The sequence below is a fragment of the Monodelphis domestica genome, chromosome 7, assembly GCF_027887165.1.
Source record: "Monodelphis domestica isolate mMonDom1 chromosome 7, mMonDom1.pri, whole genome shotgun sequence".
NCBI classification, from domain to species: Eukaryota; Metazoa; Chordata; class Mammalia; order Didelphimorphia; family Didelphidae; genus Monodelphis; species Monodelphis domestica.
This window is the reverse complement of record NC_077233.1, coordinates 197,750,912-197,768,559: the sequence shown is the minus strand read 5'-3', so window position 1 is coordinate 197,768,559 and position 17,648 is coordinate 197,750,912. Positions and strand designations below refer to the sequence as shown.

General features: G+C 37.8%; 1 protein-coding gene across 8 annotated transcripts in view; it reads left to right on the top strand.

Moving 5' to 3' along the window:
- Window positions 1-17,648, top strand: part of TRPM3 (transient receptor potential cation channel subfamily M member 3) — a 722,593-nt gene that overhangs the window by 684,689 nt on the left and 20,256 nt on the right. For all 8 annotated transcript variants that reach the window (XM_056804169.1, XM_056804172.1, XM_056804170.1 and 5 more), the window contains 2 exons: window positions 13,859-14,009; window positions 14,402-14,601. In XM_056804169.1, coding sequence (XP_056660147.1) covers window positions 13,859-14,009; window positions 14,402-14,601 — 351 coding nt within the window. The remainder of the gene's footprint in view (window positions 1-13,858; window positions 14,010-14,401; window positions 14,602-17,648) is intronic.

Here is a 17,648-nt window from a genome sequence, read left to right as displayed (position 1 = left end):
GCCACCACAAAGAGCACAACTATGAATATTCTTGTACAAGTATTTTTCCTTATTATCTCTTTGGGATACAAACCCAGCAGTGCTATGGCTGGATCAAAGGGCAGACAGTCTTTTAGTGCCCTTTGGGTATAGTTCCAAATTGTCCTCCAGAATGGTTGGATCAATTCACAACTCCACCAGCAATGAATTAGTGTCCCTACTTTGCCACACACCCTCCAACATTCATTACTTTCCTTTGCTGTCACATTAGTCAATCTGCTAGGTGTGAGGTGATACCTCAGAGTTGTGATTTGCATCTCTCTGATTATAAGAGATTTAGAACATTTTTTCATGTGCTTATTAATAGTTTTGATTTCTTTATCTGAAAATTACCTATCCATGTCCCTTGCCCATTTATCAGTTGGGGAATGGCTGGATTTTTTGGATTTTTTTTTTTAGCCTTTCATTTCTTGTGTATTGAAATACTTCACAGAAAAATGAAGAAAGTGGTGAATAATTTTAGTCAAGAATAATTTGATGTTTTGGGATGTTCTATTTCTAGGAAATGGAGTACACAATAAAATTTATAGCAACATAGAACTGACACATATAGAAGCAGAGAAAAATAGATATCTTCTTAAGTTTTGTCTCAGTAGTAAGTTCAGTCATTCAAATCGTTTTTTCTCCAGACCTAAAAATGCCAAAGCATTGCCAGCCTTGAGTTTATCCTGCGTTCAACTCACTTGACCCATGCAGCAATGAGGTACTACTTGCTCCACCTCATATGAAGAGCAGCATATACTGATTCTTTAGCAAAAATCCTTCTAATACAATGTCCTCAGAAGGTTCTTTACTGTCAGGATTTTTATTTTTATTTTCTTTGTTTCATCATCAAATTCTTCCATAGATTCTATAAGTTTTCCAGCTTCTAGATCACCTTCTTTGTTGAGCAAATTACATTGTCCTTAAGATCACTTAATATGTTTTTTAAGGATGGATTTCCCAGGTAAATAAAAGAAGAATGAATGATCCTTTCATTGACTACAGTTCTCTGCAATGTGATAAGTATATTAAATATAATATGTGATATATATTATATATAAAAGGAAGTGACACGGATATATAGACTTTTTTACATCACTTCCTGCATCTCACATGTACTTTGCACCATCCAGGGGGTCTGCCAGTTGTTTCTGATTTGTCACTTGCTAGCACATGTCTGTCATGGGCCATCCTCCTCAACACTTAATCCTTACATAGGGATGTGTACATTCCTGTTGGCTAGACTAAGCAGGGTGGAGTAAATCTAAAATTTACAGTTTTAATTGTGTGGAGAGTGTTTTGTAATTGTGTTCATATAGTTCCTGTGTTTGTCTTGGCAGATAGATGCCTAAGTATTTTATATTGTCTAGGGTGATTTTAAATGGAATTTCTCTTTCTTATTCTTTCTGCTAAGATGTATAGGAAATATATAGAAATGCTGATGACTTATGTGGGTTTATTTTGTATCCTGCAACTTTGCTAAAGTTGTTGATTATTTCTACTAGCTTTGTAGTTGATTCTCTAGGATTCTAATTTAAGTAGACCATCATATCATTTGCAAGGAAGGATAGCTTGATCTCCTCATTACTTATTTTAATACCTTCAATTTCTTTTTCTTTTCTAATTGCTATAGCTAGTGTTTCTAGTACAATGTTAAATAATAGAGGTGATAATGGGCATCCTTGTTTCACTCCTGATCTTATTGGGAAGGTTTCTAGTTTATCCCCATTGCAGATGATATTTGCTGATGGTTTTAGATATATAATGTTTATTATTTTTAGGAAAAGCCCTTCTATTCTTCTACTTCCTAATGTTTTCAATAGGAATGAGTGTTGTATTTTCTCAAAGGCTTTTTCTGCATCTATTGAGATAATCATGTGATTTTTGTTGGTTTTCTTGTTGATATGGTCAATTATTTGGATGGTTTTCCTAATATTGAACCAGCCCTGCATTCCTGGTATACATCTTACCTTGTCATAATGAATAATCCTTGTGATCACTTGCTGGAGTCTTTTTGCTTTTTAAGCAATTTAAGATTTTTGCATCTATGTTCATTAAGGAAATTGTTCTGTAGTTTTCTTTCTCTGTTTTTGACCTGACTGGCTTTGGAATCAGTACCATATTTGTGTCGTAAAAAGAATTTGGTAGAATTCCTTCTTTGCTTATTCTGTCAAATAGTTTGTATATATTGGGATTAGTTGTTCTTTGAATGTGTGATAGAATTCATTTGTGAATCCATCTGGTCCTGGGTATCTTTTCTTAGGGAGTTTTTTGATGGCTTGTTCAATTTCTTTTTCTGATATGGGATTATTTAGGTATTCTATTTCTTCTGTTAATCTAGGCAATTTATATTTTTGTAAATATTCATCCATTTCACCTCGATTGCCATATTTATTACCATATAAATGGACATAATAGTTTTTAATGATTACCTTAATTTCCTCTTCATTAGAGGTGAGGTCTACCTTTTCATTTTGGATACTGTTAATTTGGTTTGCTTCTTACCTTTTTTTAATTAGATTGACCAGTACTTTGTCTATTTTATTTGTTTTTTCAAAATACCAGCTTCTAGTCTCATTTATTAAAACAATAGTTCTTTGAATGTCAATTTTATTAATTTCTCCTTTAATTTTTAGGATCTCTAATTTAGTTTTCATCTGAGGATTTTTAATTTGTTCACTTTCTGGTTTTTTTAATTTGCATGCTCTGTTCTCCCTAATTTGTTAATATATAAACTCAAGGATATAAATTTCACCTTAAATACTGCTTTGGCTGCATCTCATAGATTTTGAAAGGATATCTCATCATTGTCATTTTCTTCAATGAAATTATTAATTGTTTCTATTATTTGTTCTTTAACCAATTTTAGAGAATCATATTATTTGATTTCCAATTAATTTTTAATTTTGCTCCCCATGTACCCTTAGTAATTATTATTTTCATTGCATTGTGATCAAAGAAGGTGGCATTTATTACTTCTGCTCTTTTGCACTTGTTTTCAATGTTTTTATGCCCTAGTACATGGTCAGTCTTTGTGAATGTACCATGTGCTGTTGAAAAGAAGGTATATTCCTTTTTGTCCCTATTTATTTTTCTCCACATACCTACTTACTCTAATTTTTCTAACATTTCATTCATTTCTCTTAACTCTTTCTTATTTATTTTTTGGTTTGATTTATCTATTTCTGATAGAGGAAGGTTCAGGTTTCCCACTAGTATAGTTTTACTATCTATTTCATCCTTGAACTCCACTAGTTTCTCCTTTAGAAATCTGGATACTATGCCATTTGGTGCATACAAGTTGAGTACTGATATTTCCTCATAATTTACACTGCCTTTTATCAGGATGTAATTACCTTCCCTATCTCTTTTAACTAGATCTATTTTTACTTTGGCTTTGTCAGATATCATGATTGTTACTCCTGCCTTCTTTTTCTCAGTTGATGCCCAATAGATTTTGCTCCATCTGCTTACCTTTACCCTATGTGTGTCTACCTTCCTCATGTATGTTTCTTGTCATCAACATATGGTAGAATTTTGGTTTCTAATCCACTCTGCTATTTGCTTCCATTTTATGGGTGAGTTTATTCCATTCACATTCAGAGTTATGATAACCAGCTGTGCATTTCCCAAAATTTTGATTTCCACTCCTAGTCCTGCCCTTTCTTCTTTCACTATTTCATGCTACACCAGTATTTTGTTTTTAATCAGTCCCCCTAATTCCCACTTTTATTTTACTTCCCTTTCTACCCCCCCCCTTCTTATTCCTCTCTTGTTTTCTTTATAGTCTTTTTAAACTACCACCCCACCTTCTCTCCCTCCCTTGGATTGCTTTCCTCCCCACCAGTCTGTTTGTTACCCTTCTTCTTCTCTATAGGGCACGAATCAATTCTCTCTCCCAATGGATCTGATTGTTCTTCCCTCTGAGTCAATTTCAATGCAGGCAAGAATTAAGTATTTCCTGTATCCAATCTCTTTACCTTTCCAGTGTATTGGTGTTCTCCCCCACTCCCACCATGTGCTTCTTTATGACATATAAATTTACCCCATTTTGTTTCTTTTCCCATTTCTCTTAGTATTAACCTCTTTTTTTTACCCCTAGTATGTATGTCTTGGCATTTCTTCCTATAGAGTTTATCACTGTTCTTTCTAAGTATAATTCTTTTAGCTACCCAGGTGACAATAACAATTTTTAAGAGTTACCAATATCCTCTTTTCTTATTGGGTCCCTTAAAAAAGTTGTTTTGGAGGGGTGGGGTTTTTGTTTGTTTTTTCCCCTTTCTTGCCTTTTGGTGATTCTCTTTAGTTCTGTGTTTGGGCATCAAATTTTCTGTTCAAGTCCAGTCTTTTCTTTATGAATGCTTGGAAGTCTTCTATTTTATTAAATGACCATACTTTCCCCTGAAAGAATATAGTCAGTTTTGCTGGGTAGTTGATTCTTGGTTGTAGATCTAGTTCCCTTGCTTTCTGGAATATCATATTCCATGCCTTCAAGTCCTTCAGTGTAGATGCAGCCAGATCCTGTTCTATCCTAACTGGTTCCATGGTATCTGAATGACTTCTTTTCAGCTTGTAATATTTTTTCCTTGTTCTGGTAGTTCTTGCATTTGGCTATAACATTCCTGGGTGTTGTCAGTTGGGGTTTAAGTACAGGAGGTGATCTGTGGGTTCTTTCAATCTCCACTTTTCCCTCTTGCTCTAGAATGTTGGGTCAGTTTTCTTGGATAATTTCCTGTAGAATGATGTTCAGGCTTTTTCTTTTATCATTATCTTCTGGTAGACCAATGATTCTTAAGTTTTCTCTCCTGGACCTGTTTTCCATATCTTCCATTTTGTGGATGAGGTGTTTCATATTTTCTTCAATTTTTTCATTCTTTTGGTTTTGTTTTATAGTTTCCTGATGCCTTGTGAAGTCATTTGCTGCTAGTTGTTGGATTCTAATTTTTAAAGACAGAATTTCATTTCTAGCTTTTTGGTCATCCTTCTCCTTCTGGTATGATTTTCTTTGGAGGTCATCTTTCATCTTCTTTGCCTCATCTTTAATCTCTTCTGCCTCATTTTCAAGCAGATTAATTTTGGCTTTCAAGGCACTATTTTCTATTTCCAGATGATTTATTTTGCTTTTTAAGTTCTTTTCCCAGTTGTCTTCAGCCTCTCTTAATTGTTTTTTGAATTGTATTTTGAGTTCTTCCAAAGCCTATGTCCAATTCGCTGGAATTCCTGTGTTTTTCCTTGTTGTTCCTTGATCTTCCTCTGTTCCATTTGCTCTTTGTTCATTGTGTAGATAGAAGCTGTTGGTTGTAATTTCTTTTTTCTTTTTCTGTTGTTTGCTAAGATTTGCCCCTTCTTTCTCCCCATGTAGTTGCCTGTAGTCTTTCTCCTTTCATTATGAGCTGGATGTGTGGGTTTGGGCTCTTATGTCCTGAAGGGGCTTCTCTGTTCTGCTGATTGGTCAGGTTAGTCAGATCTTCCCCATCTGACTGCAGAAGCTGAAAAGGAGCTGGTCGTATCATCCTGTTGTCAAGGTCATTGTCTATAGTTTGTTTCAGCTTTTTCCCTTGGAACTTAGCAAGGCTCTCAGATTAGGCTGTGGGATAGGAGTGTTGGAGCTTGAGCTTTCCTGACCCGTGAAGGCTTCTTATCTGCCCTATTGATGAGATTGAGCCAGGGCAGAGGAGTTGATCTGCAAAGCTGGATATGCCCTGAGGCCAAATCCTTCATAAATGGGGAGGAGGGGCAAGATGGAGTATCTTGGCTGCAACCAGGCTGCCTGCTCTGTACTTCTCCTATGCCACCTGCATCCTATGCCCTGAGCCTGGCACAGATTTGCCAGCAAGGTACTCCCTCTGGACTGGCGCCCTTGCCCTCCCAGAGATTCCAGCCACTGCTAGAGGCTCAGTGCTGTTGGTGGGAGAGGGATCCTGGAACCTTCCTTCTTCCTTCCCCTTAAACCCACATGTTCTAGAATTCAGGCTATTGGGGGGGCATACCTTTTAAGTTAGGTCCAGGTAGAGGGTTCCCTAGCTCTGTCCTGTTGTTAGATTTGATTTTCAGTCCCCTCAAAACATTGCTTTTGATTGGTGAGGAAGAGTTTACAGAGGTCTGAACTGTTGCTCTCTATAAGCCGCCATCTTGATTCTGCCTCTCAAGTCATTTTTAGACTGCCATTCCAGATTTTTTTTAAAAAACTCACAATTTTTTATAAAATTTTATTTGATCATTTCCAAGCATTATTCATTAAAGACAAAGATCATTTTCTTTTCCTCCCCCCCACCCCCCATAGCCGATGCGTGATTCCACTGGGTATCACATGTGTTCTTGATTCGAACCCATTGCCATGTTGTTAATATTTGCATTAGAGTGTTCATTTAGAGTCTCTCCTCTGTCATGTCCCCTCAACCGCTGTAGTCAGGCAGTTGCTTTTCCTCAGTGTTTCTACTCCCACAGTTTGTCCTCTTCTTATGCATAGTGTTTTTTCTCCTAGATCCCTGCAGATTGTTCAGGGACATTATACCGCCACTAATGGAGAAGTCCATTACGTTCGATTATACCACAGTGTATTAGTCTCTGTGTACAATGTTCTCCTAGTTCTGCTCCTCTCCCTCTGCATCACTTCCTGGAAGTCGTTCCAGTCTCCATGGAATTCCTCCACTTTATTATTCCTTTGAGCACAATAGTATTCCATCACCAACATATACCACAATTTGTTCAGCCATTCCCCAATTGATGGACATCCCCTCATTTTCCAGTTTTTGGCCACCACAAAGAGCGCAGCTATGAATATTTTTGTACAAGTCTTTTTGTCCATTATCTCTTTGGGGTACAGACCCAGCAGTGCTATGGCTGGATCAAAGGGTAGACATTCTTTTGTCGCCCTTTGGGCATAGTTCCAAATTGTCCTCCAGAATGGTTGGATCAGTTCACAACTCCACCAGCAATGAATTAATGTCCCTACTTTGCCACATCCCCTCCAGCATTCATTACTTCCCTTTGCTATCATGTTAGCCAATCTGCTAGGTGAAACCTCACAATTTTTAAAGACTGCATGGCAAGACTGCAAAGCAGCAGTAGAAAGGACACAATGCTTAGACAGTGGATGTTGAAGGACGCTACATGATCTCCATGATAAGAAGTGCTATGGTCTGAAATCAGGCTGACCCTTTAAATCTTCAGGCAGCAAGGTATATGTAGCAGGGAAAAGTATGAGTCAAATACCTTACTGACCAAATGGAGTAAAAAGAATGGTGAAACTTAGGATAAGTGGGTTGGAATGAATGTCTTAGAAAAGAAAAGACCCCCCCCCCCACCGCCAAAAAGAGAGTATTTGTAGTATCAAAGGCCAATCCTCATTTGGAGAAAACAAAAGAAGGATATAGAAACCTAAACTAGAATGAGGGAAGATATGCCAATGCTTTTGCTAAAGAACAGGGATAATTATCTTTTCTTGGCAAGAATCAGTATCTTTTTTTTTTTGTCTCTCATTCTCAAAGAACCCTTCAGGGATGAGAGATGAAATGTCACATAAGGGAGAGCTAACAGTTCAGTTTGACTAGAACAGAAAGTATATGAAGGGGAATAAGGAAGACTGGAAAGCCAGGTAGGAGCCAGATTTTGGAGAGTTTTAAATGACAGGCTGAAAATTGTATAGTTTATGTTAAAGGTATTTAAGAACCATGGAATTTTTTTATGAATAGATGAATGACATGATCAGCTCCATGTTTTAGGAACATCAATTGGATCATTGTGTGGAGGATGGATTGGAAGAAGGAAAAACTAGAAGCAGGGAGGCCAATTTGAAAGCTGTTGCAATGATCCATGTGAGAAGTTATGACTGCCAGAACTGGGGTAGACTGTGTGCAGAAAGAAAACAGGATCGATATAAGATATATTGCAGAAGTCAAATCAACAAGACTTGGAAAGCTCTTGAGAATAAATTTTCAAGACACAAAAAAAAATTTGTGTGAGGAGGGAAGAGAGAAGTAATCTAAAGAAATTTATGTAGATGCACAGGAAACTCATCAATGAACTTGAAATTTTAAATGATACAGAAACAAGGCAAGGTATTGGCAGATGAATATAATAAGAACATGACATGATTCTGTGAAACTAGTCTCAGGAGTACTAAAGATGAGAATTAACCCACAGGCCATTTTATAAGAACAAAATGAGAGAATGTGTGGTTAGAGAGCAGATTGTCTGAAAAAGATATAATAATTCTGATGACTGCAAGACATTGGCAATGTGATATGGTTGCCAAAAAAAAAAAAAAAACTTTATTAAGCTGAATCAAGAGAAGCATAATGTCCAGGACTGAAAGGTGTTCCAGACATGATTTCATTGATGCAGGGAGCTTCCAGGAAGAAAAACTCCCTCTATCAATGTAGATCATTAACTGTTCTGTACCCTCTCGACCAACTTTTCCCCATCTTGAAGTCAACAACTGGCATTGCACTTTTTTAGCACATCTAACACAAAGTTTCACAGCTTGCTTCCTGTCACAGAGATATCCAAGAATAAGATGGCTGTGTATCTATAGGTATAACTTTTTTTTTACTTGGATGGCTATTTTCCCTGCTGCTCTTAATAATGTTTCCTTCTTTGTGTAAGGTACTCCCTGTACCCTAATGTACCCTGTGTTTCTTAAGATTGTGTGAGTTTTTAATGATTAATTTGTATTGCCACTACAGTTATCACTCACTCCATTTATGAGTAACACCTATACCTTGCAAGAGCTAAGTAAGCACTTTGACACGTGTGCTTTGAGGCATGAAAAAAGGCAAAGAACAAGAAAACTGCCCTATGTGGTCTTAAATTCCATTCTGCCCTCCAACCCAGCCCAGAGGTCAGAAGAGAATTTACTCAGTGATCATTAACTTAGACTCCCAGAAAACTAGATACTACCACAGCAGTTATGGGACTCAACATCTCCCGGAACTAATCAGCAATCCATCCACACTACAGAATCACAACTGGACAACACAAGTGTTGTCCAGTTGTGATTCTGTGTGGGCAAGATTTACACCCTCCAAAGCAGTTCTCAGGAATGACAATGCATATGCAAATAACTGAAGGTCTCTTGCATCCCTGACTTTTCATTTTGAAAATGAGCTTCTCTCACTTTGGACAGTGTGCAACTTCAGATAAAAGTAGCTTTCTTCACTGCCATGTCCTAAGGTTGACTGACATGTTTGCAGTCTACTAAAACCTTATTCTTGATAGGAGAAAAGTACTAGTCTTAGAGACAGAAGACTTGGCTTTGAGTCTCTGTTCTAAATTCTAAGCTGAAGTTCCAAATTCTATCTCAAACTCTGGGTCAGAGTGACCACAATTCTCTTTCAGTTGACTAGTACAAAGTAAGCATATATACTACCTGTGTAATGTTAAGGAAATAATTTCTTTTCTTTGAGGCTTCTTCATCTATAAGATAGAGAATTCCCTACCTCATAGAGTTGCTGGATTGAAAACACTTTGTAAACTTAGTGAAAAAAATTTTAAACCTGCCTAAAAGTAGTAGGGGAGAGGGGGTGGAAGAGGAGGAGGTAGTGGTAGCAGTGGTAGTAAAGTAAGCATTTGTAAAGCACTTTAAGGTTTGCAAAATGCTTTACAAATTTTATCTCATTTTATTCTCACAATTCTGGAGAAAAGTTGGTATTATTATCCCCATTTTTTAGAAGGTGTGGCTGATAAAGATTTAAGTGACTTAAATCCTATACAGCTGGTAAATATTTGAGACCAGATTTGAACTCATGTTCCTGGGAAATCATTATTAGTGACCAAACAAAAGGAATCAATTCATTTTTCCAAGGCACACCTGGAAGTGACACCTCATGGAAACCCAGAATTCATTCAGCAGTCTGTCATCCCTTTGTTGCCCAATACCAGGAATCCCAGAGCCCTGAGACTCATTTATATTACTCAATTAGCTAGAGCAAACTGGAAAAATCTCATGGAGGCTCATCAAAATGCTAAAGTTCCAAATTCTATCTCAGACTCCGGGTCAGAGGGACCACAGATTTTTTTCAGATGAATATTGCCAAGTAAGCACACTTCACCAATCTACTTCCTTGAGTTGACTTCCTAATCCCAGGATTTCTCCCTTAGGTTGAAGTGATCTGCCCATCTTATCTTCTCCAAATCTTAATACCTATTAAATTCCCCACTTCCCACTCAACCTGGTAAACTCATCTTCTCATCCATTCCATAGTGCACTTCAGAATTGTCCTGTTGTCAGCAAGCTCCCCTACATCCTTGTACTTTTCAACCAACATTCCTTTCATTTCCTCACTTTTATCAAAAACTAGATCTCTCCTGATGATACTACATTCCTTAAAAACTCCCTTGAGAGAAGTGGCCATTTTTTCTCCATGTTCCCCTACCAACTGTGCCTGATCTTCAACAACGATCATAACATATCTTTCCTTTATTCTTGTTTAAGCTTTTAGAGCCTTCCTTTGTCCTCCCCAACTCAAAGGGAAAGGAGGAAGGGAAAGGATACTCTTCATTTCTCTACCACTATCTTTCAATGATCTTCCCATTTCTAAGGTCAGTTGATTCTGCCTACTTTTTAAGACTTTACCCATTCACCTTCTCTCAGGCTCAACGACTGTACTCATGTTGAGAGCAACTCAACCATATGATTCTTCAACCATCTCAACACATTCCTCACCCCATCTCATCAACAGACTAATATGAACATACCTGAAACTTCATCATCTCTTAAAATTGCACTTTCATCTGTTAACATTACAAACTTATAAGTTCCTCCCTGACCACAACTCACTATCCTTCTACCATTCCTTCTCTCTCATTCACCTCGACCTCATCATTCTTATGACCTTCAGATCCTTGATCCATGCCATGGAGCATTTCCTTCAAACTGGCTCCACCTACCTCCATAGCCATCTTCCCTTTTGCATTTTACTAACTACTACCTAGAATCCTTTGCTTCTCTGATATTACCCCATTCCCAAAATATAAATCCATACTCCTGGAAGTTAATCACCCTGCAAAATCTGATTGGAGGGTGGAACCATCAAATCCACAGCTTCCATTTAAGGAAGGAGGTCAGCTCAGAATATCTCATTTCTCACCTGGCTATCCTACTTTGGGACTCCTACTTCTCCAGTATGCCCCAGGAAGTTTATCATTGGGAAAACTCATCTTCCTTCAAGATCCCATCAGCCTTGGTACTCTGTCTCATCACTATCCTCTGCCTCTGATTAGATGTTGGATCTATGAATTCCAAAAGTTCTATTTAAAGGGAGAGCTCACAAAAGGATGGTGAAACTACCACCTCCTGAGGAAATCCATGATTCTTTTGGACAGCTCTATCGCTATCAATTAAACAAGTCAACTCTCATTCAGATTATTGGCTCTTCATTGGCCTTAAGTCTCTTCCCCCTCCAATATATTCCCCAAATGGTGGTGATTTTCCTAAACACAAATCTGTTCATAGCCCTCTCCTACTTGGTAAACTTCAGTGGCTCCCTACTGTCTCAAAGAGAAAATAGAAATTTCGCTTATATTTTAAAGTCTTTTCCTGCCTAGCTCTAATCTGTTTTCCCCAGCACTTAGCATAGTATCTGGCACATAGTAGGCACTTATTAAATGTTTACTGACTGACAAAAAAAATAAAATAAAGGGAGAGCTCAGCTCAGAATATCTCTTTATTTCTTATCTCATTACTTTGGGGCTCCTTTGATTTTCCACCATCCCTACTTCTCCTCAAGTATATTAAGAGCTTCCTTTTGTGTGTTGTTTCTCTCCCTCCTCATTAGATTATAAGCTCTTTGAAGACAGAGACTATCCCCCTAACTAAGCACAGTGCCTAGCACATAGTAGGCACTTATATTTATTGACCTACTATCTGACTAAATGAATCCTCACTCTGAGTAACTCTGACTTCTCCCCTCCTGCTATAAGGTAGGCATTATTATAGAAAATCATGAAACCAAGCTGATTTTAACCACTACAAATTAATAATGGTATAGAGAACCTCACTTAGGCTTTTGTGCTGCTCAGCAATCTATCTGCATTGGAGATAGTTTCCTCATCTGGAAGTTCCCCATGGCAATGAAATCAAAAGTCTAGTCTTTATCCCTATCCTACCATGTGCCAAAGGATACCTTGAAAAGGGAAAAAACAATTCATGCCCTCATAAAGTTTACATTCTAACAAGGGAGACAATATATACATAAAGTGATACATACAAGATAAGTACATAATGGATTTATGTTAGCTTTATCCCTCAGTTTCCTCATCTGTAAAATGAGGATAAAAATATTCATTGCACTGACTTCATAGAGTAGATTTAGGAATTAAATGAACTAAGTGTATGAAGCTCTTATTAAACCTTAAAGCACCCTATATACCAGTTATCCAATGAGGTTAGATTTTGTTCAGGATGCCCAGAAAAGCATATGTAAATTGCTGTTTCAATGTAAAAAAATACATTCTCTCCACTTCAAAACCTATCACCTTTAATTTCTCCTATGGATGAAAACCCTATCCCTCAATTAATTGGCCCTCCAGGTATCTCCCAAGATGTTGCATTCCTTATCCCATATTCCCTACCAATACAAGAATAGAAAATCATTTCCTACCAGCACAGAACTTGCTTCTTACAGCAATTAACAATCACTCATTAATTGGTGATCAATGGTGATTGGCTTCTTGCTAATAGCTGGCCTGTTTTCATCTTCAAAGTACATTTTTAAAGTAACTTGACAAATCAGAGAGGTGTTAAGGGTAAATTTTAGGATTGAGACTGAATATATTTTATTAGTGGTCACCAGGGATTTAAATTCTAAATCCCAATGAAATACTCAAGTCAGAATAGAATTTTATGGTGGTTTATTTACAATAGAAGGGAAAAAAAATTAAGAACGAGAGAGAAGAGGGAAGGGGTAGATCTGCTCCCACCTGGCCTAAGCCAGGGGGAGTTCAGAGGCCTCAGCCAAGGGGCCTTCTCAGAAGATTAAATCTAGCTCGACTTCCAGCCACGAGGCCTCCTCCAAAATGAGAGGCCTCCTCAGAGGATAGTGCCTTCAGAAGGTCAAGGAAAAGGGGAGTCAGCCTTATCACTCACCAAGGTCCTTCAGGGAAACCATCTTACCTAAACCATGCTACAGAGCTCCTCCCAGTAAACTCCACCACCAAAGTCCACCAAAGCCACAAGCACGCCAAACACCGCAAAAAGCTTCCAACACCACCAAGAGAGCAATTACAGGAAATGACAAAAAATATATAGGCAGTACTTTACATCACTTCCTGTGTCTCACATGTACCAATGGTGGCTTAAACTTGGCTTAGGACAGCCCAGGGGGTCAGTCAGTTGGTTCTGATTTGTCACTTGCTAACACATGCCGATCACAGGCCATCCTCCCCTACAGTTAATCCTTAAGTGGGGGTGTATACATTCCTAGTTGCTAGAATTCTAAAGACTAAGCAGGGTTGAGTACATCTAAAATTCACAGAGGCAAGATTAAATAACCTCAGTGTTCCTTCAACCCAAGCACTATTAAGTCAACTAAAATGTTTTTCTCCAAAAACCCTCACTGAGCCTTCCTGAGGAAGGCCATTTTCAGATGCTAGCAGGAAAGTTGTTCTTTGAAAATGTAAGCCTCCTGAAACTGGCTAATATACTGCATAAGTGTGCTTTTTACAGCGAGACAACTACTCAGAAGATTCACAAAGGGTTTTCTTGTTCTTGTTAGTTGGAGTTTTTATTGTGGGGTTTTTTTATGTTTGGTGGTAAAATGATCATTAGTTATTGATGAAGGAGCTACATCCCCATGGATTATACTTCTTCACTTCTTGCCTCTTTTACTTCCTCCAGCTCCCTGTGGACAAAATGAAACCCGAGAAGATGGCAAAATAATCCAGTTGCCTCCCTGCAAGACAGGAGCCTGGATTGTACCAGCCATCATGGCTTGTTATCTCTTAGTGGCAAATATCCTGCTGGTCAATCTCCTTATTGCTGTCTTTAAGTAAGTAGCAAGTTGGCTTTTGGGGATTTCAAATCAATGTAAGGGTGGAAGAAAAAAATATAATTGAGAATTCTTGTACCTGGAGGGAAGGAGGGTAGTAAGAGTGTGGGAAGGTGAAGCTCACCTGAGTTATTGTCACTAAGGGAAGAAAACAAGCCCTATAACACTTAGTGATTGCTACACTAAAGAAGGACCAGCTGCTGCTGGAAAGCCAAAAGCCAGGAATACACGGTGCAAGAAGTTCACCCTAGGATGTTACTGTTGTACCCCATTAAGCTTTGTCACCATAGGGCAAAACCACAGTCACTCTGTCCTAGGTAAACCTCTTAAAGAAAACAAATAGCTTTTAACAAAACAGATCTCACTTGCTTTCTATTTGATCTTTTTTTCAGCAATACATTTTTCGAAGTTAAATCTATTTCTAATCAAGTGTGGAAGTTTCAAAGGTATCAACTGATCATGACATTTCATGAAAGACCCGTCCTGCCACCACCCCTAATTATTTTCAGCCACATGACCATGATATTCCAGCACCTCTGCTGTCGTTGGCGGAAACATGAGAGTGACCCGGATGAAAGAGATTATGGTCTAAGTAAGTTTTAAGCAACCTGATATGAAGATTAAAACTTAATATTTAATAACTAAGTATTATATTTTAAAAGTTTTATTAATAATAACTAAAGTAAAAGAACTATCTAAATCCAGCCTGGTCATGAGGGAAGAGAGAGAGTGCCCAGGTGGTGCTACAGAACTTACAAACAAATTATGTGACCATGCAAACATGCGCAAAGGGAAAAGCATTCTGGGTAATACAGAAAGGAAGTTTAGGTAATGTAATTTTAGGGATTCAAGAATTTTGAACTAACCCTGACCTACTATGCTCTAAGTCACAAATTCATATCTATTTCTTCAGCTGGTTATGCAAAAAAAAAAATACTCCTCTTGCTTTCCCCATTGGCTTGCCAAAAGTTCCATACGGCCTTGTAAGAGTTCTTTGGGGATATCAATAATATGAAAATAGGTCTTGATCCATAACACATGTAAAACCCAGTGGAATTGCAGTCAGCTACGGGAGTGGGTTAGGGAGAAGGGAGGGAAAGAACATGGATCTTGTAACCATGAAAAATATTCTAAATTAGTTAATTAAATAAAATTTCCCCAAAAAATAAATATATATATATACATACATATATATATATATATATATTTTTTTTTTTTTAAAGAGTACCTTGGGGGTTGACAATGAATAAACACTTGAAGAGTGGTGGTGGTGAAGTCATAAAAGGCTAGAATTATATGCCCTTGGCCTCTTACCCTGACAGGCAGAAAAAATAACTAACAGGTCTCAGAAGATGAAGCCCAAAACTTTCCACACTTACTCTGGTCACACACAAGCAGCCAACTTCTCTCTATAGTAGTAGCATCCTAAGGTTTAAAGTATTATGGGATAATAGAAAAGGATGCTGGACCTAGAGTCAGAAAGACTTGTCTTCAAATTCCATCCCAGATGCTTATTGACTGTGTGACTTTTGGCAGATCAATTAGCCTCTCTGGGCTTTAATTCCTCCTAAGAAAAAAATGAGGTTAGATTATAGCTTCTAAAGTACCTTCTAACCATACAGCTATGATTCAATGGCCTATGCCAAACCAACTCACCTTTTAAATCTGTCATTTTTAATTAGTTCTCTATCCTGGCAATCCCCAGTTTCATTAACAGTTAACAATTAGAAAGAGAGAAAGTTGCTACAAGATTCCCAATTTCAATATAAAATTCTAATTCCAGCAAATGAAAGTTGATTCTTAAAATGTTATTCTGGGAGATAAGCCCTTCCTTCTGTAGGTATGAACTAGCACAGTCAAAATCAGGGACAAGATGAATATCAATGGGTCTTCCTTCTTTGGGAAAGGGCCAGAAGATTGTAAGGCATACTCAGGAACCTAGAGCAATTTGCATTTTTGTGTAATCTATTTAGTATTTACTTATTAAGCACCTACTAGATGTAAGGCACTGGTCTAGGTGCTAGGAACTAAAAGAAAAAGTCCTTTTTTTCCAAGGAACTTAAATTCTATTGGAAGGACAGTCATGTACCATTATAATTGACTCCCCCATTATAGTTGATGTCCAGCTAGGTCAGGAACAGGGTTTAATTGCCAAGTCTAGTCCCTTTTACCTCCATTCCTCATATTCAAGTCAACCTTTCCTCTCCAGGCTCATCACAGCCCATTTCACCTCTTGCTTGATTTATTGTAATAGTCCCCTAATTTGCCTTTCTGGATTCATTCTCTCCTCCCTCTAATCCATTGTCAATACATACCTGACAAATTGATATTCCTAAACCACAGACCTAACTACGTTACTTTCCTGCTCAAAAAACTCTATTTCCTTCTTGACTCTAAGATAAAATAAAAACACCTCTGCTTAGCATTTAAAGATGTTCCCTATGTGGTTCCAAACTACCTCTCCAGGCTAATGACACATTAGTCTTTCTAATGCATTTTATGTTCCAGCCAAACTGGCCTACTTTCCCCCTCACTCCAGACATAACAGTCCATCTCTTGTCTCTGTATTTTAGACTAGGTTGTTCTCCATAGGTGGAATAGCTTCCCTTTTCCCCTACACCTCTTAGTGCCCCTCATTCTCTTCAAGGTTCAGCTCAAATATGACCTCCTACGAAAGGCCTTCCCCATTATTCTGCATTTGCTTTTTAAATATTTTGTATTTCATTTTCTGTGCACATGCTTCATGTAAGTAGAATATAAGGTATAGGAAGTCAAGGACTTTTTTGTTCTTGTCTTTGTTTTTCTTTCCCCAGCATCTAGCACAGTGCCTAGTATGAAGTTGTGTCCAACTCTTTGTGACCCTATTTTGGATTTTCTTGGCAAAAGTACTAGAATGATTTGCCATTTCCTTCTCCAGGTCATTTTACAGATGAGGAAACTGAGGCAAATGGGGTTAAGTGATTTGCCCAGGATGACACAGCTAGGAAGCCTCTGAGGCTATATTTGAACTTGGGCCTTCCACACTCCACACTCAGCACTCTATCCACTATGCCCCCTAGCTTCCCTAACGTAGTAGACAATAAATAAATTGATTATTAGATAAATTAGATAAACTATCAGGTAAATTAGTATTGCCTTTTTAATTGTATTGATTCAGTATACAGAAATCTAGATAGTCCAAGCCCCAACTCCACCCAAAGGATAGGATAAACCAAATGGCTAGATCATTAGAAGCCCTTTCATCCAAGTTTGTCTTATATGTTGTTCTTGATATCATTACTACACAAATGGATCCCAGATGTCACTAGCAGATAGGGTATGGGAAGAATTGGCAATCATTGATAAGAGAAATTCAGTGCCATGGGAAGATCAAAATTGATATGGAAGTTTAAAAGTCTTGGGTCTTCTCAGCATTCTATATATCAGAAAGGCTAAAGTAATCCTTTAATGATCAATTTCATTTAAAAAGTTGGCATAAAACAATCCAGGATACTCACTGCTGGTTGCCTGAAAATGCAAAGTCCTTGTAGTTTCTTAATAAAATATTATTTCTATTGTAAAGCCTGAGTTGTGCCTGTTTATTTTGGTTGGGGGTTTTTTATTCCTGTTTTGAAAAATAACCCTACACCAAGCCAAAGA